Source organism: Diaphorina citri, unplaced genomic scaffold, assembly GCF_000475195.1.
Source record: "Diaphorina citri unplaced genomic scaffold, Diaci psyllid genome assembly version 1.1 scaffold1527, whole genome shotgun sequence".
Classification (NCBI taxonomy): domain Eukaryota; kingdom Metazoa; phylum Arthropoda; class Insecta; order Hemiptera; family Psyllidae; genus Diaphorina; species Diaphorina citri.
The window spans coordinates 12,617-38,104 of record NW_007378953.1 but is presented as its reverse complement, the minus strand read 5'-3'; the positions used below and the strand labels follow the sequence as shown (position 1 = coordinate 38,104).

The 25,488-nt window shown below is 35.2% G+C and overlaps 1 protein-coding gene across 1 annotated transcript in view; it reads right to left on the bottom strand.

The window, feature by feature from the left end:
* Positions 1-325: 325 nt before the first annotated feature.
* Positions 326-25,488, bottom strand: part of LOC103516258 (alpha-tocopherol transfer protein-like) — a 30,773-nt gene continuing 5,610 nt past the window's right edge. Inside the window, exons 7-11 of the mRNA XM_026828710.1 lie at positions 14,301-14,346; positions 13,778-13,909; positions 5,529-5,643; positions 2,960-3,110; positions 326-785 (exon numbers count right to left, since the gene is read on the bottom strand). Coding sequence (XP_026684511.1) covers positions 3,043-3,110; positions 5,529-5,643; positions 13,778-13,909; positions 14,301-14,346 — 361 coding nt within the window. The 3' untranslated portion in view covers positions 326-785; positions 2,960-3,042. The remainder of the gene's footprint in view (positions 786-2,959; positions 3,111-5,528; positions 5,644-13,777; positions 13,910-14,300; positions 14,347-25,488) is intronic.

The following is a 25,488-nucleotide window of genomic DNA, read 5'->3' as shown; positions in this document are numbered from 1 at the left end:
CTTTCATATTCCTCAAATAGAACCTGTAAGTAGTGTCATATGAATAAGCGACTAACTCAAAACAAATAACTTAGTAATAAAATTTTCTCTTGTCTGTAAGCAAACATAATAATATAAATGTAATAAATAGAATTAATAACAAATATTATAAAACATCTCTGTGTACACATCATGCAGAGACTCTTGGCTTTGAGACAGAACTTGTTTAGGGTGCGTCGAAAACTTACTCGGAGTTCAATTTTGTGAAATAAATGCTGTACTTGGCCTTTTCCCTTTAACAAATTTTGCGTATGGGGTATTAACACATCATGCAGAGACTCTTGGCTTTGAGACAGAACTTGTTTAGGGTGCGTCGAAAACTTACTCGGAGTTCAATTTTGTGAAATAAAAGCTGTACTTGGCCTTTTCCCTTTAACAAATTTTGCGTATGGGGTATTCATCTTTAAGATATATGAAGTTGAAAGAGTTTAACAATGGATTTCCAAAGAATGCATGAGGAGATCGATGGCTGACAAAAGGGTAAAAGTTCTTACTCCAATTTCCAGGAAAGCTTTTGAAACTTTCCAAACCTGAATACTTACAACGAAGAAATATTGTATAATAATAAACGTACCAATCGGATAAAAATATACTAGTTTGCAAATAAAAGCTCAATTACGTTTACAGATATTACAAGAATAAAACAAATACTTATAATTCCAATTTATTCATAGGTGAATTGTTTGCAACAATGGCAACGTCCTCTTCTTTGAGTTCTTGAAACCGGAAGGCGAAGATTGAGCAATCTGGCAACACAGAGACAAAAGCATCTGGTATAATGGGATGATGAAAAGAACCACAAAACCCTACAAATTACAGAAAAGGCCACTACTAGCAACCCATGTCCGTCTTTTCAGGAAGTTCTGCAACCAGAAAGGATGTAAACCCTCGGACACACCGGACGTCAGATATGATTGATATGAAAGACAGGAACACAAAAACAAAGGATTGATCAGAACCGAAAATTATTAATGATTCCTCCATTGATTCACATACAAAATCTTCAGAGCAGATCGCATATTTCTCCCCAAAAGGACACAAATTTTCACCGACAAAAGATGTAAACACATAAACACGGTTTGCACCTGTGCATTTGATAGGGTGGGAATCGATAGTATTCCGCCCGAAAATTTATAAGTCCGAGACCGCTCTTTTACCCCTTTGTCAAACCGGATGTTTGGACGAAATCACCACAGAGCTGCGAATAAAAAGAGTAGCCCCTTCGAGAAAAAAAGTAAGAAAAGGTTCGGGACATTTTTCTCTCCGAAAAAGAGGACTAGAAACAAATTATTACAAATTTAATAAACTTCACTCCACGGGGGGGCCTCGTATAATACTTTGGATTTCAATGGAGCATCTCTCTCTTGTCTCTATGTAATCAGTCCCATCTTCAATGCTTATCTCACTTACATCTCAAGTTATACAGGGTTGAACAGATGTCACTTTGATCCTATAAATCTCAGTAAATTGGATTTCAGTAGGATTTTGCTTGAAAACTTTGACTTCTAAAACACAATTTTTAGGTAACTTTCAAACGACTTTTACCTATGTTTTTCTTTCAACAGAAATATGATGTATCAACTTAAAAATTTCATAGAATATTCTTAAATTTGCCTTTAAGTAAGGCTATTACAGCCAGGATGAGATTGAAATTCACCTGCCTGATCAACTGATCATGACTGCTTTAGTAAAAAAAAAAAGAAAAAAAATCGGAAAATCGGAAGATTTTTAAATTATTGTCTAGGCTGGCCAATACACCGTCCCCCATATGACGCTACGAAACCGTTTGATTCACGACGGCACTGTTTGATGAACCACCCCGTCTTTATCGATACATTACGAGTTACGAGCAGTACTTTGCCGTATTCAATTTGTACACCGAGTACAGGGGGCAATAAAAACGATTTATTTTATTTAAAGTAAAAATGTACATTGCTAGATACAACTGGGTTTATTGAAGGGGAATGGGTAGAAAACAGTGGTGTATCACGAAAAGAAATAGGGGTAGCCACTGGTTTGGTGATATTGAAGATTATTTGGCCAAATTTTTGGGCTCAACTCTGGTAAAACATGAAAAATCGTGTTCAGTAATATTCTGGCTTAACTCGCAACAAAATTTAGGTACCATGCGAGGAATCCCAATAAATACGAGCTTCGTAGTCTAATTTCAAAAGTCAATACTGATTGAACATTTCGATACCACCAAGTGTCACAAACGTTACATAAAAGGGGTCTTCTATTCAAGGCCTCCCTAACAACTGAAATTTCCTTGTCCAGAGAAGTGCATTATCTCAACAAGGGAAGTCTCATTTTTCGGACACCACCGACTTAGAATACAACTCCATCAGTCAAGGATTCATCTCGAGAAAAAAAGTAAGAAAAGGTTCGGGACATTTTTCTCTCCGAAAAAGAGGACTAGAAACAAATTATTACAAATTTAATAAACTTCGCTCCACGGGGGGGCCTCGTATAATACTTTGGATTTCAATGGACATGTTTGTTATGCTAAATACAGAGGGAACGACAACACGCTTTGAAAAGTGTTTCATGATACCCGTGAATTTTATTATTGTGCATTTAACACGAGAGTTCCTTTTTGTATCTTTGAAAGTAGAGGTGTCAAATTTAGCAAGATAATTATCCTTTATTTTATGATTTCTCTTTTGTTTATTGGTGCTTAAAGAAGAAAAGAAGACTTTTTTTTCGAAACTGGGTATGTCATGAATTTACTAGGCTATGCTCGATTGATTATTTGAAGAAACTGCCGTGGTCCAGTAAAAAATACCGACAGCATCGTAGTTTTCACTAGGACCAACATGCCACAGGTCATCAAAAGATATTTGAAGCTTCTGATATTGAAACGATATCGAATATCTAGTAAATAAGAAAATATGTAGGTAGATAAATCCAAAATACTTACGTGCACAAAGCTCACGTTTTCACCAGTTCTCAAATCTAGGGCGTCGATCGCACAAGGCACAGTAGGAGGGAAGAGATCTTCATTTAGCTTTTGGAACTGGGTATACAATCTTTGAGGGTATCATACAGTTGAGTTTTATCCAAACACCGACCTGTGGAAATACGAAGAAAGAATCAGAAAGTGTTGGGTTATCAATAGCGCAAGAATTGAAATCTCGAGAAATGATGACACGTTTCCGTCTAAAGCCTAATTAGCGGCAGCAGTAGTGACGATAGCACGTTAACTGCACCAGTTCGCGACCACTGCCGCTGGCTTTTCTTTGAGGGTATCATACAGTTGAGTTTTATCCAAACACCGACCTGTGGAAATACGAAGAAAGAATCAGAAAGTGTTGGGTTATCAATGGCGTAAGAATTGAAATCTCGAGAAATGATGACACGTTTCCGTCTAAAGCCTAATTAGCGGCAGCGGTAGTGACGATAGCACGTTAACTGCGCCAGTTCCTGACCACTGCTGCTGGCTTTCCCGGCCGTACTCACTTTGAGTGAAGCAAATGTCAGCGGAACTTTGTCGCCGAACGGAGGATAAAATCCCCGCCATCTTAGCAAGATCTTAGCATTAGCACCAGTGACGTTAAACTTCTATCACACAAAACGTTGAAAGATCTTCTAATCAATCCGAGGTAATTATTCAGAAGCCACGACAATGAAAAAAAGAAATCTCCTTTTGGTGTTTAACCTAACCCCATAACATTGGTCAGCAAATGTCAGCGGAACTTTGTCGCCGAATGGAGGATAAAATCCCCGCCATCTTAGCAAGATCTTAGCATTAGCACCAGTGACGTTAAACTTCTATCAAACAAAACGTTGAAAGATCTTCTAGAATCAATCCGGGGTAATTATTCAGAAGCCACGACAATGAAAAAAAGAAATTTGCTTTTGGTGTTTAACCTAACCCCATAACATTGGTCACTGCTCAAATTGTGAAAGATCCTTGTTGGGTTTAACCGAACCCATTAACCAACATTGGTCACTGCTCAAATTGTGAAAGATCCTTGTTGGTTTTAAATGAACCCATTAACAACCCTGGTCAATGCTCAAGTGCTCATTTGTGACAGCTCCTTTCTGCGGCAATTTTCCAATGACGTGACTTCTGAACAAGTACTCAATCCTTTACAGTTCGACTTACCTATGAACACAAGGGTAGACACGTCTAAATCCTGCTGCACATGTTCTATATCGTACGTATCATACTAAATACAGAGGGAACGACAACACGCTTTGAAAAGTGTTTCATGATACCCGTGAATTTTATTATTGTGCATTCAACACGAGAGTTCCTCTTTGTATCTTTGAAAGTAGAGGTGTCAAATTTAGCAAGATAATTATCCTTTCTTTTATGATTTCTCTTTTGTTTATTGGTGCTTAAAGAAGGAAAGAAGACTTCGAAACTGGGTATGTCATGAATTTACTAGGCTATGCTCGATTGATTATTTGAAGAAACTGCCGTGGTTAGTCCAGTAAAAAATACCGACAGCATCGTAGTTTTCACTAGGACCAACATGCCATAGGTCATCAAAAGACATTTATTTTGAAGCTTCTGATATTGAAACGATATCGAATATCTAGTAAATAAGAAAATATATAGGTAGATAAATCCAAAATACTTACGTGCGTTTCAAAAAACCTAAGAGTCATGAAGAAAACAAAAGAAAAGAGGAAGGAGGGGGATAAATGGGAGGGATAAAACGATGATGGAAAAAATTAAAGGCAAAAGAGAGAAGACTTCAAACATTAAAAACCATTGGGAAAATAACAGAAAAATTCTACTACTGACGCTGCAAAAGTTCAACACAAATATTTATACTGAGAAAAAAATAAAAGAGGAGCAGAAAGAGGAGAGTACAATAATGTAGATATAAATAAAAAAATAAAGAGAGAGATGATAAAAGTTCTCATAATAAAGCTTAGCGAAGATAAAAGAAATTATAAAAAATAGAGCACAAAAAAAAAGAAGAAGAATGGAAGGAAAAAGGAGTGAAAAAATGATTTGCATAGCTGTGTAGCTTAACCTAGTTTATGTCTAGTGTCCCTAATGTAGGATCACAGGGACTTTCTAAACCTGACGTAACCAGATGTTACTGTACAAAGACCTATGGCTAAGATGGCAAAATTTGGCATTGAAAGAAGTGTTCAGTTTCCCACGAAAGTACTTTTCAGGACCACTTGTGGTCTACACGTATATTTTCTTTTAAAATGCAGACAGCGTATAAAATAGGTGCAACGGTGCATAGTTCTCAAAAATGTGTTGCCAATATTAGAGGAAATCTTATAAGGAATTCAGTTCGCTAACTGTCCACTATTTGAGGTGAACACCATATCAAACTTTCAGGAATGTGCTTTAACATTGGTCACTGCTCAAATTGTGAAAGATCCTTGTTGGTTTTAAATGAACCCATTAACAACCCTGGTCAATGCTCAAGTGCTCATTAGTGACAGCTCCTTTCTGCGGCAATTTTCCAATGACGTGACTTCTGAACAAGTACTCAATCCTTTACAGTTAGACTTACCTATGAACACAAGGGTGGACACGTCTAAATCCTGCTGCACATGTTCTATATCGTACGTATCATATACTGCCTGGATTAGAACCGGGGACTCTTCATCACTGACTCTCACTATGCCCTGGGAACAGCCAAAAATATCATGGTCACTATGGTCTTCAGAAAGGAAGGGAATTTTGCTCAGTGCTGCCTAGGTCCTTTAAGCAGGAACTTTGGGCAAAGGAGATTTCTGAATAATTTTCTCATTCTCAAAACTGAGGCAAACAGAGAGAATGTTTCAAGCTGCAAAGGAAGGCAATTTTTGCTCAGTGCTGCCTAGGTCCTTTAAGCAGGAACTTTGGGCAAAGGAGATTTCTGAATAATTTTCTCATTCTAAAAACTGAGGCAAACAGAGAGAATGTTTCAAGCTGCAAAAAAAGTGGAAGGAACCTGCCTGCAATCTAAGATCTAAATCCAAACTTTCAATATTGTAATATCCCGGTTGCCCCATAGTCATTGAAAGAACAATATCAAAAGCCCAATAACAAACAAAGCTATAACGATTACACACTATGCCAATCAAGGATTCAAGTCAACAAAAGGCCACAGAGCGAGATTTAAATCAAATTTAATATTAAAACACAGAGAACAAACATGGAGATTTAAATGAAAAAAAAAAGAGGATAAAAAGAAGACGAAACAGGTTCAATAAACAAAATAATAATGAGGATTATGTTATCAAAATGTGATTAACACTGGAATGAAAATAAAAAGGAAGAAATTAGACTCAAGTGTGAAAGAGAAATGTCAATATTGCATGACATGCAATGGCAAAAGAGATGCTCACGCTAATACAATGTTTAAATAGCGATTCAGGAAAGACCTCTTCAGTTTTTTGGGAAAAAACTTTTGAACAAAGTTCCCGAAAGCTACCCTTGTATATCATTTGTTGGCAATATTGCATGACATGCAATGGCAAAAGAGATGCTCACGCTAATACAATGTTTAAATAGCGATTCAGGAAAGACCTCTTCAGTTTTTAGGGAAAAAAATTTTGAATAAAGTTCCCGAAAGCTACCCTTGTATATCATTTGTTGTATTGTGATGGGTATTGTTAAAGTTTCTCCTGCATAAACTATGGAGTAGTTGGAGTACGAAGAGGGTTGAAAGAGGTTCGCAATAACCCTCCCACAGTGTGAGACATGGACAAGTCTGGAGTGGGAAAGTGTATTTAATTAAAAGATCAAAGAATACACACACATTGCAAGTGTTTGAATCTTGAGAGCCGCTTTTCGGCAGGGAACTTTCAGATGTCAAAAGCTCTCGTGATTTTGCTGGGAACAAGTGCCTCTGAAATATCTGGATCCAACATTTTTGAGAAGTTTTTTCCAAGCCTTGGGAGTCTTGGGACTTGGAACGTATTGTTAAAGTTTCTCCTGCATAAACTATGGAGTAGTTGGAGTACGAAGAGGGTTGAAAGAGGTTCGCAATAACCCTCCCACAGTGAGACATGAACAAGTCTGGAGTGGGGAAGTGTATTTAATTAAAAGATCAAAGAATACACACACATTGCAAGTGTTTGAATCTTGAGAGCCGCTTTTCGGCAGGAAACTTTCAGATGTCAAAAGCTCTCGTGATTTTGCTGGGAACAAGTGTCGCTGGAATCTCTGGATCCAACATTTTTGAGCAGGTTTACAAGCCGTGGGAGTCTTGGGACTTGGGAACAGTTTTTGCTAGTTTTACCATTATTTATTTCAAATAGAAGATCCCGATATTTTTTCAAGGAATGTGAGAAACTCATTCCTTTCATAAACAATGAATATTTTAAGCATTCCCTAAATATCCCCACCTATTGTTCATCCCCACATTAGAAAGCCATTACAATTCATATGGAGGTAAAGTGGCAGAGCAAACAATATGGAATAAATATGAATAACAAATCATCCGAACAGCTAATGGGAAAATTCCTTAGATATCACTGATATCAGTATTGAACAAAATTTAGAAAGTGGAAGAGTTCCCGAGTTCAATGATGGCAAAAGCCTGAACAGTATGTTTGCAATTTTATAATACAAATCTTAAAATTAATTAATGAGATTGCTTAATTTTATGACATTTACTTAAACCGTATGAGAAACCAAGTTTCAGCTCAGATTGTGGGCCTGGCTGTACGAGTAAACCCCTATAAACAATACTAACAGTAAACTCACTCGTGCGCAGTTAAGGTGCACCTGGAAACAAAACTTCACCAGGTAGGTACAGAAGCTTCATTTGGTCCTTGGAATATTTTCTTTGGTGGGAAACCACAAGAAATTACACTTAACCAAAGACTGACTTAATTAATTTAACAAATCTTTTTCCTGTATAAATATCTAATGATACATGTATTTACATTAATTAATTTACAGGAGACAAGATTATTAAAAATACTGAAGAGGGTCACCCTTAAGTACCATGAAAAACTTCATATTTGGTCAACAATTCAAAACGAACAAAGAAACTGGTTTGGATTTGGAAGTCCACCAATTGAAAACAATGTGGGTTGAACCAGAATTCAAATTAGTAACGGCAATGATAATGAGAAAGGCAAACAACATGGCATACTTCTGAAAGGTACACAATAAAAATAAATATTATTGCTAACATGGAAGGTAGAAAAGAACCATCAGCTTTGGAAATTAACCAACAAAAGAAAGGTAGTGTCGAAGGGAAAGAGGGGTGATAATGATAAGATACTTTTTACGTTTTTAGCCCGTCCTTCCTTTATTATTATTCTTTAGATACTCTTTCCAGGAACCTATATTCTTCATTTTGCTACTTCTAAGACAAACACAAACAGGATAACCAAGATCTAGATGTTTCCTGTGAGTTATTGCGGATTTTAATATTTTAATGACACTATTGTTAACAAAGATAAACCTACAACTGTTCCTACACCACTGAATGGTTATTAAATCTAACATGGATGGAGAGAAGAGGGGATGATCAAAACACAAAAGCAACAGTTTATAATAGTTTATATCATTTGAGATCAAAATTAACCCTGCTAGTCTTCGAAATGTATATTAGGTATTTGAAAAGCAACTTGTTTATAAGGCAAACCAATTTTAGTTTGACATATTAAGAAGAAACTATTAGGGAATTTTTTGATGCTTGTGGAGACCCGAAGTATTTCCTCATCTATTTAACGAAAAAATTTCAATTAAATAATAAAGACAGTAGCTTAATAAAGATTATAAAGACTGAATGAAAATATGAAAGAACTCAAAGGGAAAATCATGGGGCTATATTATGAGGGCTGATGTCATAATAAACTAACTACCCCGATATATCTTCAGCTAGGAAACCCCTTCAACTGAACAATGACTGACGCAACTTGAATGGTTCTCAAAAATGAATTTACGCTTTGATGGTAAATAATACAAAAGATGGGCTATTTGTGAGGAAAATCAGTCTTTTCTTTTCAACTGACAGGGGAATTCACTTGTCACTTGTTTGAGCAGTAACAAGTGACATGTATAAGTTTTTATTTTTATTTTTATTTATTTTTTTTTTTAACAGTATTTTTAACTCACGAAGAAAAAACTTTTTTGCTTTAATTTTACTACATATACAATACGTTTCTAGTTTCTACGGTAAAAGACGAAGAGAAAATTCGAAATTTCGAAGGGGGGAATCTTCAAATACGGCACTGGTGTCAATTCAATAAATTTCCCTCGCCACCATCCCATGGAAAAGTGTTTCAGAAGAGAGCTTAACACGAATGTGACCACACACGCATTAATTAATTTAATAGCCAACATAATACTTTCACTATCACTCATCCCCATTGAATACAAATAGATCATAACTCTGTTGTTATTGACAAAGGATTAAAATGGTAACGCGTATACTAATAAATATGAAAGCAATAAAAACCTAGTGAACATCCTTTTGTATTGTGGTAAAAGCTAATACATATTGAATTAATAAGAGTTATTTTACTTCTAATAATTTTTTTTAAAATAATATTTTGTTCATGCTTAATCCTCCCATTCAGACAAACATGTTAAATTAAAAAGAGTAATTTTAATTTGAGAAAACTAAAATGTCAGGAGATGCCCATCAGGACATTTTGTTAAATAATTTATTATTCTTATAATTTCATTTTGGCTGGCAATTTTTGGGTTCTATCATCATCTTTTATCATCTTGTTTTACTGCACCTTTTTCCAACTCTTCCTACTCTTCCAAATTATTCTATCTAACGCCTCCTTCCTTCTTTATTCCTTCTCTATCATAATGATACCAAGAGTTACATGATTGAGAAAATGATCTCCAAAATGGAAGGAACTAAAATTATAATGCCCACACCTGAAAAATGAAGAACCCTAGGCCTTGCCAGAAGAGGTTAATCATTGAGATGTTCCTTATTAAAGCGAGTTGTTGTAGCAAAGGCCAGAACGCTAGGGCAATGAATGGTATCACCCAGGTCATGAATAACAATGCCCCAAGACTCAATAATAATTATTTTAAACATCCCCATTATGAGCTCTAATACCCCTCCAATCCCTCCCTTAGCCTTCCATCCAGGTGTTTTTCTCAGATGAGCGAAAATCACTCGGGACCAGGCCCGCCCGTAGGTGTTCCAAGTGATAAACAGAGGTAAGAGTGAGTGAGGAACTACTCTTTTCGGTTGATTACTGAGTCAGTGAGTCATTGACTCTGAAATATTACGTGGCACTTGAAGAATCATTTTTATGTTGGTACCTATGTGAAAATTTGGTACTATCAAGATCTTTTGGCACGCCAGGAATTTGAATTACAATTCTTCTGGGCATTTAATTCTTGGAATGATCCTGGATTTTTTTTATATATAGGTATAATAAAAACCGTTCACAATTAACCCATTTTGAAAGGCCAAAAGCACGCGAAAATTCCCTAAATAAACATATTTAGGGAACACCTAAAACCCGTCTAAAACTCGAAATAAATTCCTCATATTTAAAACCTCCTCACTCCTGAGAACGCCCCTGGAACCTCATACTCTTTTTGTCAATGGCCCGGTTTTTGCTTTGATTGGCATCATCATCATCAGTCACAACAAATCAAACAAATCTCCTATAATATTTATTTTGTGTTTCTAAACATCCCCATTATGAGCTCTAATACCCCTCCAATCCCTCCCTTAGCCTTCCATCCAGGTGTTTTTCTCAGATGAGCGAAAATCACCCGGGACCAGGCCCGCCCGTAGGTGTTCCAAGTGATAAACAGAGGTAAGAGTGAGTGAGGAACTACTCTTTTCGAGTCAGTGAGTCATTGACTCTGAAATATTACGTAGCACTTCAAGAATCATTTTTATGTTGGTACCTATGTAAAAATTTGGTACTATCAAGATCTTTTGGCACGCCAGGAATTTGAATTACAATTCTTCTGGGCATTTAATTCTTGCAATGATCCTGTATTTTTTTTTTAGTGATAAAAACCGTTCACAACTAACCCATTTTGAAAGGCCAAAAGCACGCGAAAATTCCCTAAATAAACGTATTTAGGGAACACCTAAAACCCGTCTAAAACTCAAAATAAATTCCTCATATATAAAGCCTCTTCATTCCTGAGAACGCCCCTGGAACCTCATACTCTTTTTGTCAATGGCCCGGTTTTTGCTTTGATTGGCATCATCATCAGTCACAACAAATCAAACAAATCTCCTATAATATTTATTTTGTGTTTCTTTTTTTAATTCGTTTGACAGGAATCTCTTTCGTGAGTTTCTTTCATAGGGGGCAAAACCAGAAGAACGGAATTTGTCAACCCCGTGATCTTGTTTGTCACTGGTTAATATCTTTTGCTTCCGAAGGTAACCATTAGTGAAAGCATTGCGATAACGACAAGATTGACGATTTCAAAATTCACATAATTATTATCTAGGTGTTTCTACCTCATTTTAAATTTAACAATGTTTTCTGAGTGGTATGCTGTGTAGTTTTGGCAACCCAAAGTCCGTCAATATATTTTATTGATTCTCTCTTTAGCGTTCCAGTTATTGTGGTTAATATCTTTTGCTTCCGAAGGTAACCATTAGTGAAAGCATTGCGATAACGACAAGATTGACGATTTCAAAATTCACATAATTACTATCTAGGTATTTCTACCTCATTTTAAATTTAACAATGTTTTCTGAGTGGTATGCTGTGTCGTTTTGGCAACCAAAACTTTGAGCAATCCGTCAATATATTTTATTGATTCTCTCTTTAGCATTCCAGTTATTATTTGTGAAGGCTATCCTTTTATTGAGTACCTAATTACATTGGAAACTCTAGTAATATATTGTAATAGTCCTCATTGGTTATGTACCAAATCGATAGCTTCGGTATAATATGCTCGGGACCACAATCTGAGATTAAAGTTGGTCTTGAAACATCAGCCATAAGTGACTGAGAAGGACCTTATTGTCAGCAGACAAGTACAAATAAACACTCATAAGAAGTAAGAAGAGAAGAAAAATCAGTGGTTCAGACACTATATAAGGATCGACGTGTCTTGATTCAAGGAACTCATGTACCAAATTTCATCTAAAGCAGACCAGGCGTGTGAAGGCTATCCTTTTATTGAGTACCTAATTACATTGGAAACTCTAGTAATATATTGTAATAGTCCTCATTGGTTATGTACCAAATGGATAGCTTCGGTATAATATGCTCGGGACCACAATCTGAGATTAAAGTTGGTCTTGAAACATCAGCCAAAAGTGACTGAGGAGGACCTGATTGTCAGCAAACAAGTACAAATAAATAGGTACTCATAAGAAGTAAGAGAAGAAAGATCAGTGGTTCAGACACTATACAAGGATCGACGTGAATGTGCTTTTTCTTGACCGCAATAAAAATTTCCTCTCACGTCCTACTAATGTCTTTATTATATCTTCAAATCCTTCAAAACATTTTCCTCTTATTTTTATGCTGTCATGTTTATCCAACTCTTTTCCAAATGGTTTTCCATTAAAAATAAAAGATGGATGTCAACATTACCAAGTGCATTCACAGATCTAATAAATAAGAACAAGACAAAACTTCAATAGTGCTCTAAATAACAGTACATTGTCCTGTTATTACTGTGGTAAGTTCAATTTTATTACTCTGGATAACACACCATAAAGAACAACTCAAATAAATAGTAAATAATAAGATATTTATGTGAAATAAAAATGCCATAAAAATTGTTTAAAAATATGACACCTAATCTATAACTTTATTTTCCCAAGTGTTTTTGAAATAAAATTTATCAAATATCGTCGAGGCATATGCCTCAAATTACAAAGAAATGAAAGAGAATTCAGTATTGAAGAAAACTCACTTTGCATAGACTTAAATCTTAAATTTACTATTAATTGAATTATCTAGAATATCTAGATTCTAGGTAGTTCATTATGACATCAGTTCAAAATTAATTTATTTATGTAGGAACAAAATAGATCTAGAAATTATGTAAGAGATGTTTTCTATCAAATAGATAGAAGGAACAACCAAAGAACCGTTAAATAATGGTTTAAATATGGGACCTATTGAGAACATTCTGATGTTACCTAATCGTGCATAAAAAAAGAGCACCAATTCATCAAATCGAAGGAAAATCACTCTTATAAAATCAAAATCACAAGTACATAAAAATCACACACACCACACCATGCAACCCAAAAAGGAGGTTTAGAAGGTCAAGTGGCATTAGAAATTCTGTTATTACAATGTTACTCATATGGAAAATTACACATTGAAAACTACTCCACATTTTACCACCAAGTCTCAAGTACACATCACACCATGCAACCCAAAAAGGAGGTTTAGAAGGTCAAGTGGCATTAGAAATTCTGTTATTACAATGTTACTCATATGGAAAAATTACACATTGAAAACTACTCCACATTTTACCACCAAGTCTCAAGTGTTTATGTCCGCAATAGATTTAGATCAGACCTCTCAACGAAGGAGGTTAGGAGGTAGCACCTTTGAATAATTTAGACTCCGTCATATGTAACCACTTGAAAAAAAGGTGAAAATAATCGGAAGGTAGGTGTATTTATGCTAATAAAAATACATAATTTAAAAGTGGTTACAGGAAATGGGATGTTTTTGCATAGAAGATCGACGTGCCTTGATTCAAGGAACTCATGTACCAAATTTCATCAAAAGCAGACCAGGCAATCGGGAGTTATATCGGAACAATCAAACAAACATCTAAACCAAATGCAAAGCGGTCGAGTTAAAACATAGACCTCACAACGTTCGGTTAAATATATACCTTCATTCGAATAATGTCTACAGTGTTCCCAGAGCTGTCGGTCAGTTTTTCCCACAGGATCTTCTGCAGAAATTTGTCCAGGCAGGATTTGGTCACGACATCATTGAACTCTAACGTCACTGTTCCAATTGTCTGAAAGAAAAAGGATTTACTGATCAAACAAAAGAAATTTGATTTTGCATTGCGTCCAACTGTCTTTCTTACAACGATTACTCTTAAATGTGTACAATGCTACATAAATTACGTGCATATGAACTTATGAATTGGGGTAGTAAAATTTAGTACCTAACCTATCGAGTATGGATGTTGTATGATGTAAAAGAAAAATTCAGACCATGCTGCGAGGACAGTTCCCGCAGCGGGGGACAACGTTCCTGCCAGCCGAACCCCTTTCGTTCTACCGAGTAGCACTGGCTCAGGTTTCAGCCCGCCAGAAAGTTTGTACTTGGAGCTCATTTAGAACCCCGGAGTGGACTATGTACTAATAAATTTCCTAAAAGTATCAGCTATCACATTTTTTTACCTTGTCTAAGTGAGGATGATTAGGTGAATCAAAGTGATGAGCGCTCCTGAAAATAGAAAAACAAGTTTATGACACAAATTGGTCAAAAATAATGAGTCTTGCCGCTGCGATGGAAAGCAAGAAAGACGGAATCCGTTTGGGTAGTTCGATTCGGCTTCTTTTGGCTTTCCAGTAGCGGCTGGATAGGTGGATAGCCAATACAACATCCGGTATCCAGCACCGATGCAACAATAATTGAGTCTTGCCGTCCATCAGTTTCTGGGACAAGGATATTAAAATTGCCAAATGTTATAAAAGAAAGAATAAAATTGCCACAAATGTTATAAAGCAAAGAGTAAAATTTTCAAAAGTTACAACTGTTATCAATTATGGCCCACAATTCTTGACATAATGACATTATCATAAATCTGGGAAGAAAACAATGATTATTCCGATTAAATTTGTAGTTGTACATATTTCATGTTTTCCTATATTTTTCACAAACGACATAAAAACAGAAATATGTACACACGTTACACACATGTTTAATGTGTTGGGTAATGAAAGCAAATATTGAACAGCCTTCAATATGTATTAGAAAGTAGCCCTTTTTATTAGTAAGTGGGAAGATACATCCCTCTTTATTAGTAAGTTAGGAAGATATAGCCCTCTTTATTAGCGCCAGCAAAGCGAAAGATGAGAGGGGAGAGATCAAGTAGGCAATAAAAATGATCGCAGTAATTTTGTGGTAAACAAATCGTAAATATATCCTGACGACCACCGTCATGGCTTTTTTTCAATGACAACAGATTTCGACAGCACTTTTGTATTTCTGGTAGGTTATATGTACGTATAGTAGGATGTCACTATTATTCAATGACACCTAGATATTTCGAAAGCACTTTTGTAAGTCTGGAATTAAGTGGTAGGACACCAAGTAATCCCAGACCAGTATTAAGGGCTCTTTTCTTTGTAAGTAGGTAGGTCTCTTAATTCTAAAGAAAAAAAAATGGTGGCCATAAATAAATGATTTGAACTTTCAACCCTTTGCCCAATTTTGTCCCTACATGTCGATCTTCGGTAATAAATAAGTCTTAGCCCAAATATCCAAGAATCACTTGTCAATTTTCAATTCGTTATATAGGTACCTTGCAACGTTCAACTATACTGCCTAAAACTTTCCACTGATGCGACTTGGATTGATAAAGTACAAGAGGAGGGGAGACGAAAAACACAAGACATAATTTGGGGGCAATAAAAATAAATATATTCATAAGCCTCTGCTCAAATTCCCCTCACCCTTCAGTTCTCTTAATATGATTCCAGTGACGAATGTACAAACATATTGAAAAACATATGAGGAAAATTCATGAACTCATGACTAAATCTATGTAAATATTAACTATGGAAGGTGTCAACGCAAAGAAACATCAGGCACAGAATAAGGAAAGAAAGAAAGGTCTTTTTGAAGTCGATAGAGTCGAGAGACTCCCTGGTCCCTGGTAAACAGGAGGGCGTGGGTTCAATCCCAGCCGAAGTATGAAATTTTGTCAATATTATTTGTTAATATCAGGAGTAAAGGGACTAGTCAAGTTATCAGTCCTATTCGAGAACCATATTATGAAGTACTATTATAATTATTATGATCTATGTTATCTATACCCAGTATCTATGGTTTCGGTCCCAAACAGGAGGGCGTGGGTTCAATCCCAGCCGAAGTATGAAATTTTGTCAATATTATTTGTTAATATCAGGAGTAAAGGGACTAGTCAAATTATCAGTCCTATTCGAGAACCATAATATTATGAAGTACTATTATAAATATTATAATTTATGTTATCTATGCCCAGTATCTATGGTTTCGGTCCTGAATTACTGATTGAGTAGGAACAGATGACAAGTAATTTCCTAGCTACTGATTTACTAGCTAAGTATGATAAATATCTAATGTATTATCTATGAGGAAAATCAGTCTTTTCTTTTCAACTGACAGGGGAATTCACTTGTCACTTGTTTGAGCAGTAACAAGTGACATGTATAAGTTTTTTTTTTATTATTTTTTTAACAGTATTTTTAACTCACGAAGAAAAAACTTTTTGCTTTAATTTTACTACATATACAATACGTTTCTAGTTTCTACGGTAAAAGACGAAGAGAAAATTCGAAATTTCGAAGGGGGGGATCTTCAAATACGGCACTGGTGTATTATCTATTGAGTAACAAGTGACTACCTATAGGTACATAAACATCACATAATATATGAAGTTTTAGGTTTCAAGATCTTCTTACTAACGATAATGACTCATTGAACTGCAATACTGAAACTGTACAATTTTAAGTTTTTAACATTAAGATGTTTAACTATGCACAATAAGGTCTGTCTATCGAAAAAAAAATCCCAATCTAATGAAGCCAAGAGGCCGTCCGTCGCGCATCGATAAGAATTTGAAGAAAGCCAATGAAGCCAGGGATAGAACGATATCCATGAGTTAAACAAATTTAACAAATAAAACTCCTAGCCAATTCTTCTCACCTCTCAACTTTGAAAAGCAACTCCTTCGCACATGGTAGAGTGTGAATAGCGAAACAGGACATACAATGGCTATGGTCACACGTGTACATTGTCCAAATGTACAAGTTTCACAGGATGTAGTTATCAAACTAAAAACATAAACGAAACTCAAATATTAGGCGAGCGAGGAAAAGTTTTCTCTCTGTATTATCTATTGAGTAACAAGTGACTACCTATAGGTACATAAACATCACATAATATATGAAGTTTTAGGTTTCAAGATCTTCTTACTTACGATAGTGACTCATTGAACTGCAATACTGAAACTGTACAGTAAGTTTTTAACATTAAGATGTTTAATTATGCACAATAAGGTCTGTCTATCGAAAAAAAATCCCAATCTGATGAAGCCAAGAAGCCGTCCATCGCGCATCGATAAGAATTTTAAGAAAGCCAATGAAGCCAAGGATAGAACGATATCCATGAGCTAAACAAATTTAACAAATAAAACTCCTAGCGAATTCTTCTCACCTCTCAACTTTGAAAAGCAACTCCTTCGCAGCTTCGCACATATTGGAGTATGAATAGCGAAACAGGACATACAATGGCTATGGTCACACGTGTACATTGTCCAAATGTACGAGTTTCACAGGAAAATGTTTAGCTCGTTTATTAGAAATTGTTGCCATAGTTCGAGGAAATATTTGCACTTATTGGACTTGGACACATTCGAGGAAAAAGTTTCCGAACGCATTATTCAATGTGAATAATTGAGCTCGACACAATAGATCAAACACTAGAATTTCATATGAAAAGCAGACTATGGAAATGGCCAGGGGCTTTTGAATAAGTCTTCGAAGCTGCCTCGGTGATGGAGTGGTCAAGATGCTCGCCTGGTTAACAGAGGAGGACGTGAGTTCAATCCCAGCCAAGGAATGGAATTTTGTCTTCACCATTAGAAGAGAAATTGAAAACAATCTTAGTACTGGTCTACTGCTGGGGTAAAGGTACTGTTTGGTCCTATTCGACTAGTAGGTATAAATACTCGTAAACCGTAAGCAAAATTTGTCACATTAAGTAAGAGTGGACACTTCATCAGGTCCCTGGGTGCAAATAAAGTTAATAATATTGCAATGAACTGGTCGGACAATGGATAAAAACATTCTGCATTTCCAGTTCGCCAGTCAAAGTAAATTCTACGAAGAACGCTTTAAAAAATGTACGGACATTTGATAGGAGCGGGGGAAACGAGATTTTCCTTAGGAAAAAAAGGCGTTAAAAAAGGAAGGTGAACTGAAAGCCTGTTCCCACTTGTCGTTCAGAAAAAAAAAAAATCGTGTCGTGTGTAGTGGGAACACTTTCATTTTTAAATTACATTACATTACCTTGAAGGACATTTTTTGTCGTTCGGAAAAAAATCGTGTCGTGTGTAGTGGGAACACTCTCATTTTTTAAATTACATTACATTACCTTCAAGGACATTTTTTGTCGTTCGGAAAAAAATCGTGTCGTGTGTAGTGGGAACACTCTCATTTAAATTACTTTGTCTACAGGACATCCGGAAAAAAATCGGATGAAACTCACGACAAGTGGGAACAGGCCTCAAGGTTCCAGTCCGCAGGTTCACGTTGAAGTGTGTCAATTTCTGAGAACGCTCGGAGAAGGTTCGGGCATAGTCTCCGAGTAATTTAATTGTGTGAAACATACTTAAATTCTCGTCACAAATAGTCGAACCTGGATAATAAGAGAACGGAATCGATGTGACCACTATTTTTTTCTTTGTATCCAGATTTCCACTATATCCAGTTTCTCTTATAGCGTTCCCAGCCTTATACTTATAAACCTCGATAAATTTTATGACTTGACATGGCCTCAAACAATCCATCTCCCCATCCAAAGTTAACCGTGCTAACCACTAAATCATTGAGGATAGCATTACACACCTTACTGCAGAATTTATAAGTCCATCACCTTCATCCCTATCGCTGTCAGTATGGGCTTCTTCTTTGGCTGAAATTTGCTGGAAACAGACAAGCAAAAGAAAACATGGATAAGTGTTGTGTTAAACGGAAGAAACTAAAAACCTATAAAACGAGTCAATGAGCTAAACACGTAACACTTTGAATTTGAATGTTCAGTCAACTCCACTACATTGGATCCCGGGACAAATCCCCTGGAGGTAGCTGCTTTCTTGGATTGGAGGAGGAAGATTGAAATGTCGACATAAACAGTAACAATACCAACAACAACGATAGAACATTGGTATCAAACAAAAATTTGTTACTTTGTATAAACCCAGATTTTGCAAAACATCCACTTCGAAATGATGCTCTTCAGCTCAATGACGTTCTCAGGACTCGAACCCCAGTACATCGGAATATAATTCCAAGTTTCCAACCAATCACCTCTGAGGTAGTGGGGCACTGGGTTGCTATGTAAATGAGGCATCCACTAAAACCAAAGATAAAGAAGGGAGGAAAATCCATACCTATACAGAAAGGTACTCATAAGCTCGAATATTACCATATACAATTACAACTAGGTAGTTACCTATGTAAGTAGAGGCAAATTATGCAAAGTTGCTTCAGAATACCAATTGCTTCTGTTGAAGAATCTCAAGATGTCTTCTTTACTTAGCTGTCAATTTTCTCAAGTTGCTGACAAACATCTCCCCCTTTACCTATCATCCTTTATTCTGTTTCTAAAGTCCTCCTCCTTCCGTCTTTGTCCTTAATAAAACACCTCTCGTTGCTTCTGTTCTCAGAACACCCCTTCTTAATATACCGCCATGTTATTTCGGTTCAAAAACTTTAAAGCCCTATATCTCAAAACAACGATTTGTCCCAAGGGCCCTTTTTCCATTCTGCTCCTCAATTGAGCAAGACTTTTTTTGAAAATCCAAAGAGAAAATCTAGATTTCTAATATTATCTAGATGTTAGATTTTGACTGGAAGCAAGCACAATGTGAAGATTAATTCAATTTGACATTTATTTTGTGTTTGATTTGATAACATATTGAACGCTTCACTGAAACCTTTGTAAACCATTGTAGAACAGATAAAATATTATTCTTCAACAAAACAATACGATGGGTCTGCCTGATATACAAATAATATTTCATTTTGTTTGGAATTAATCAAGAAAAATATTTATCTTTGTGCCGAAGTCACCAAAAACGGTAAGAATATCTTGAACACTCTTTCTATGTTATTAATGGACCACTCGTTTTCTTCCTGAAGGACCTTTCCTTGTCCATATAAAACATATTATGGTCCTGAAAACGAAATTTCACATCAAGTTCTTTTGAGAGTTAGACAGATATTTACTTTGAAAGTTTTTCATCCACTTTACATATTACATTACTATCCGGCTATTTACTCAAACTTTTCTCCAGTACATCCTTGACTTTCATATTCCTCAAATAGAACCTGTAAGTAGTGTCATATGAATAAGCGACTAACTCAAAACAAATAACTTAGTAATAAAATTTTCTCTTGTCTGTAAGCAAACATAATAATATAAATGTAATAGAATTCATAACAAATATTAGGTCTGCCTGATATACAAATAATATTTCATTTTGTTTGGAATTAATCAAGAAAAATATTTATCTTTGTGCCGATATTAGATATTTCGTTAGGGAAAAACAAACAGGGAGCCAAAACATACATCAGAAGAAATAACTGGAATTCTCTCAGAAGATGGATGGAAACCAAAATGAATGAGAAGTATTGTTGATGATACCTTAAGATACCAGGGTAATTCTACTACAAAACTATATCCAGGGTTTCAAAAATATCCATCCACCTCGAAATTCATCTGGATCTATCAAAACGTTATGGAATGAATCCCAACACAAATTTTCTTAGATTGTCTAATAATTGTCTTTATATCGAAGAAGCAACTTAGTAAAATAAATTATGATATTATCTATTACAAAATTTATTAATCATATATTATTTGTCACTTCTCCCATTTCCCAATCACTCGAAAATCCCAAAATAAGCACTCCGAGCAACCGCTGTGCAATCCTCTATCGCCTCCCACACTTCACCAATACAATTTTTCACACAATACAAATTTTTCAAACACTGTTAGGTGTTTCTTCAACCAGAGAAAATAACGAATACTTTCATTTTTGATTACAAAACCGTTAAAAAGCTCTGATAACGGAGATGTACGAGAGGGTGGGGGAGGTTTCTCCCCTTCATAGCAGCATCAGCCTTCCGAAGTCGATATTAAACATTCCAATGACACGTCGGTGTGCGTGTGTACGTTTTACACTTCCTAAAACTTTTGGCAAACCCACCCCGTCCCTTCTTTCTCTTTGAGGGGAAATTTTTGATCATCATTTCATAATATTAAACAAGAGACAATTTTTGAGAAGGCGGTATAGATAGATAGCATTGGGAGGTCGGGGGTGATGTGACAGTTTGGTGTAGAAAGTGCCTCGTCAATAGGACACAGGTCAGCGATCTGATTTTTGATGGAATGTTTATTTACCTTTGCATTTGTACTTGTAAAATTATAAGAAAGGTAGGTAATTGTAATTTGCATTGAAATCAGTAGAATCCTAAATCTTCCAGATAGAGCTATTAAAATTACCATAGAACACATTTTTAACAACTTGAAACTCATAAAAAGTAGGAACATACATTTCCTAAAATAGGACAAATTGGCAAAAAGTAAAGAACGAAAATTTCTAAAGATACCATCTTTAACTTTTTCTTTAATCTTGACTTCCCCATTCATGAATGTGCTTTTTCTTGACCGCAATAAAAATTTCCTCTCACGTCCTACTAATGTCTTTATTATATCTTCAAATCCTTCAAAACATTTTCTTCTTATTTTTATGCTGTCATGTTTATCCAACTCTTTTCCAAATGGTTTTCCATTAAAAGGAAATGATGGATGTCAACATTACCAAGTGCATTCACAGATCTAATAAATAAGAACAAGACAAAACTTTAATAGTGCTCTAAATAACAGTACATTGTCCTGTTATTACTGTGGTAAGTTCAATTTCATTACTCTGGATAACACACCATAAAGAACAACTCAAATAAATAGTAAATAATAAGATATTTATGTGAAATAAAAATGTCATAAAAATTGTTTAAAAATATGACACCTAATCTATAACTTTATTTTCCCAAGTGTTTTTGAAATAAAATTTATCAAATATTGTCGAGGCATATGCCTCAAATTACAAAGAAATGAAAGAGAATTCAGTATTGCAGAAAACTCACGTTGCATAGACTTAAATCTTAAATTTACTATTAATTACTATTAATTGAATTATCTAGATTCTAGGTAGTTCATTATGACATCAGTTCAAAATTAATTTATTTATGTAGGAACAAAATAGATCTACAAATTATGTAAGAGATGTTTTCTATCAAATTGATAGAAGGAACAACCAAAGAACCGTTAAATAATGGTTTAAATATGGGACCTATTGAGAACATTCTGATGTTACCTAATCGTGCATAAAAAAAGAGCACCAATTCATCAAATCGAAGGAAAATCACTCTTATAAAATCAAAATCACAAGTACATAAAAATCACACACCACACCATGCAACCCAAAAAGGAGGTTTAGAAGGTCAAGTGGCATTAGAAATTCTGTTATTACAATGTTACTCATATGGAAAAATTACACATTGAAAACTACTCCACATTTTACCACCAAGTCTCAAGTGTTTATGTCCGCAATAGATTTAGATCAGACCTCTCAACGAAGGAGGTTAGGAGGTAGCACCTTTGAATAATTTAGACTCCGTCATATATAACCACTTGAAAAAAAGGTGAAAATAATCGGAAGGTAGGTGTATTTATGCTAATAAAAATACATAATTTAAAAGTGGTTACAGGAAATGGGATGTTTTTGCATAGAATTAACATGATTTAAAAGTTTCTGTGGTAAAAGAACATTAACTTCAAAATTTGAAGTACGGTCTCTTTTGGCTCATATGCATTAGGTAATAATCAGGTAGAAAAATCAATGTAGCAATTAATTTAAATCAATATCGGCGGAAACTAATTTCAATTGATGGGAAATTGGGGTTTCTCATGGTGGTGGTGTTGGTGACCGTCTGGGCAATCATGTGCTGCTTACATCAAGGTCCTAATCAGGCTGGGTGAGGTTAATGTGAGGAGTCGACTTGTTTGTCGCCAAATCGAGGAAAAACCCCGTCAATAAAAACCAAAGTAGTTACCTAAACAGCGACGCGACTTGAAGTAAAACCCCTACATCATTTTTTTGGCAAACACCTTTTCTCTTGTGACAAATTTTCCTTTCCTTTTGTTGTCTTTTCTTTCCTTCTTGCACAGACACTAGAAGTTGTCTTTTTTAAGGCCCAACCTTTGGGGTTTCGAAATTTTTTTTTTTTTTTTTTTTTTTCCTTTTGACTATTTTTAAAATTTTTGTGCTTTAGATGTTCTTAATCAAATTAAATAATAATAAGTACTTAGTGTCCTTGGAATATTTTCTTCGGTGGGAAACCACAAGAAATTACACTTAACCAAAGACTGACTTAATTAATTTAACAAATCTTTTTCCTGCATAAATATCTAATGATACTCATGTATTTACATTAATTAATTTACATGAGACAAAATTATTAAAAATACTGAAGAGGGTCACCCTTAAGTACAATGAAAAAGTTCATATTTGGTCAACAATTCAAAACGAACATAAAAGAAAACTGGTTTGGAAGTCCACCAATTGAAAACAATGTGGGTTGAAACAGAATTCAAATTAGTAACGGCAATGATAATGAGAAAGGCAAACAACATGGCATACTTCCGAAAGGCACACAATAAAAATAAATATTATTGCTAACATGGAAGGTAGAAAAGAACCATCAGCTTTAGTGTCGAAGGGAAAGAGGGTGTTAAGATACTTTTTACGTTTTTAGCCCGTCCTTCTTTTATTATTATTCTTTAGTTTAGATACTCTTTCCAGGAACCTATATTCTTCATTTTGCTACTTCTAAGACAAAAGGATAACCAAGATCTAGATGTTTCCTGTGAGTTATTGCGGATTTTAATGACACTATTGTTAACAAAGATAAACCTACAACTATTCCTACACCACTGAATGGTTATTAAATCTAACATGGATGGAGAGAAGAGGGGATGATGAAAACACAAAAGCAACAGTTTATATCATTTGAGATCAAAATCAACCCTGCTAGTCTTCGAAATGTATATTAGGTATTTGAAAAGCAACTTGTTTATAAGGCAAACCAATTTCAGTTTGACATTTTAAGAAGAAACTATTAGGGAATTTTTGATGCTTGTGGAGACCCGAAGTATTTCCTCATCTGTTTAACGAAAAAATTTCAATTAAATAATAAAGACAGTAGCTTGATAAAGATTATAAACACTGAATGAAAATATGAAAGAACTCAAAGGGTTAAAATCATGGGGCTATATTATGAGGGCTGATGTCATAATAAACTAACTACCCCGATATATCTTCAGCTAGGAAACCCCTTCAACTGAACAATGACTGACGCAACTTGAATGGTTCTCAAAAAATGAATTTACACTCTCTCAGTGTGGCTTTGATGGTAAATAATACAAAAGATGGGCTATTTAAAATAGCAATTTTGTATGGATTAGCTATTCAGAATTTTCCAAGACTGAAAGAAGATCAACTAGTTCAAATGATGGAAATGGGATCTCACTAGAAATTTCGGTCACCAACAAGAAACACCCACCAAAACCTTTGAAAAAAATCAAGGAAAAATAGTTCCAAAGAATCTTTTATGAACAAATGGACACTTTTTTGGGCTATTTAAAATAGCAATTTTGTATGGATTAGCTATTCAGAATTTTCCAAGACTGAAAGAAGATCAACTAGTTCAAATGATGGAAATTGGATCTCACTAGAAATTTCGGTCACCAACAAGAAACACCCACTAAAACCTTTGAAAAAAATCAAGGAAAAATAGTTCCAAAGAATCTTTTTTGAACAAATGGACACTTTTTTTTAATAAATGGTCAACAATGAGATAATTTGACGATAGTTATCCCAAAAAACATTTGATAGGAAATGGAAATTTTGAGGTCACCTAACGCTCAGTCCTGTCGCCAATTTCCTATTGGTCCACAATCCAATCAATCTAAAATCATCACGCCTAACCAAGTCCATACTCAATTTCCGTTTTTATGAACCCCTATGTTTTGCCCAATTTGTAAAATAGACCGTGAAAAATAAAGAAATTATTTAAATCCCTATCTTACCTTGTATGTGAACCCCTATGTTTTGCCCAATTTGTAAAATAGACCGTGAAAAATAAAGAAATTATTTAAATCCCTATCTTACCTTGTATGAAAAAAACCTTTGAAACCCCAGTTGGGAGTGGGGTTACGAGCATCGTGTACTTCTATTGTAGATTCCTTGTATGAAAAAAACCTTTGAAACCCCAGTTGGGAGTGGGGTTACGAGCATCGTGTACTTCTATTGTAGATTTTATTTAATATTATTTAACAATAGCGGGATTATCTTTTAGCCCTTCACAGCAGCAGGGACGAAATGTTGCTTTTGCAAACAATCGTTCGAAAATTCATTGATATACAGAATGATGTGTCTACTGAACTTTTTCGTCACGGACGACATTATTGTCCGTCATGAGGAACACAGAGAGTAAGAATACAAGAATTGCAAAGAAAATCCTAACATTTGGC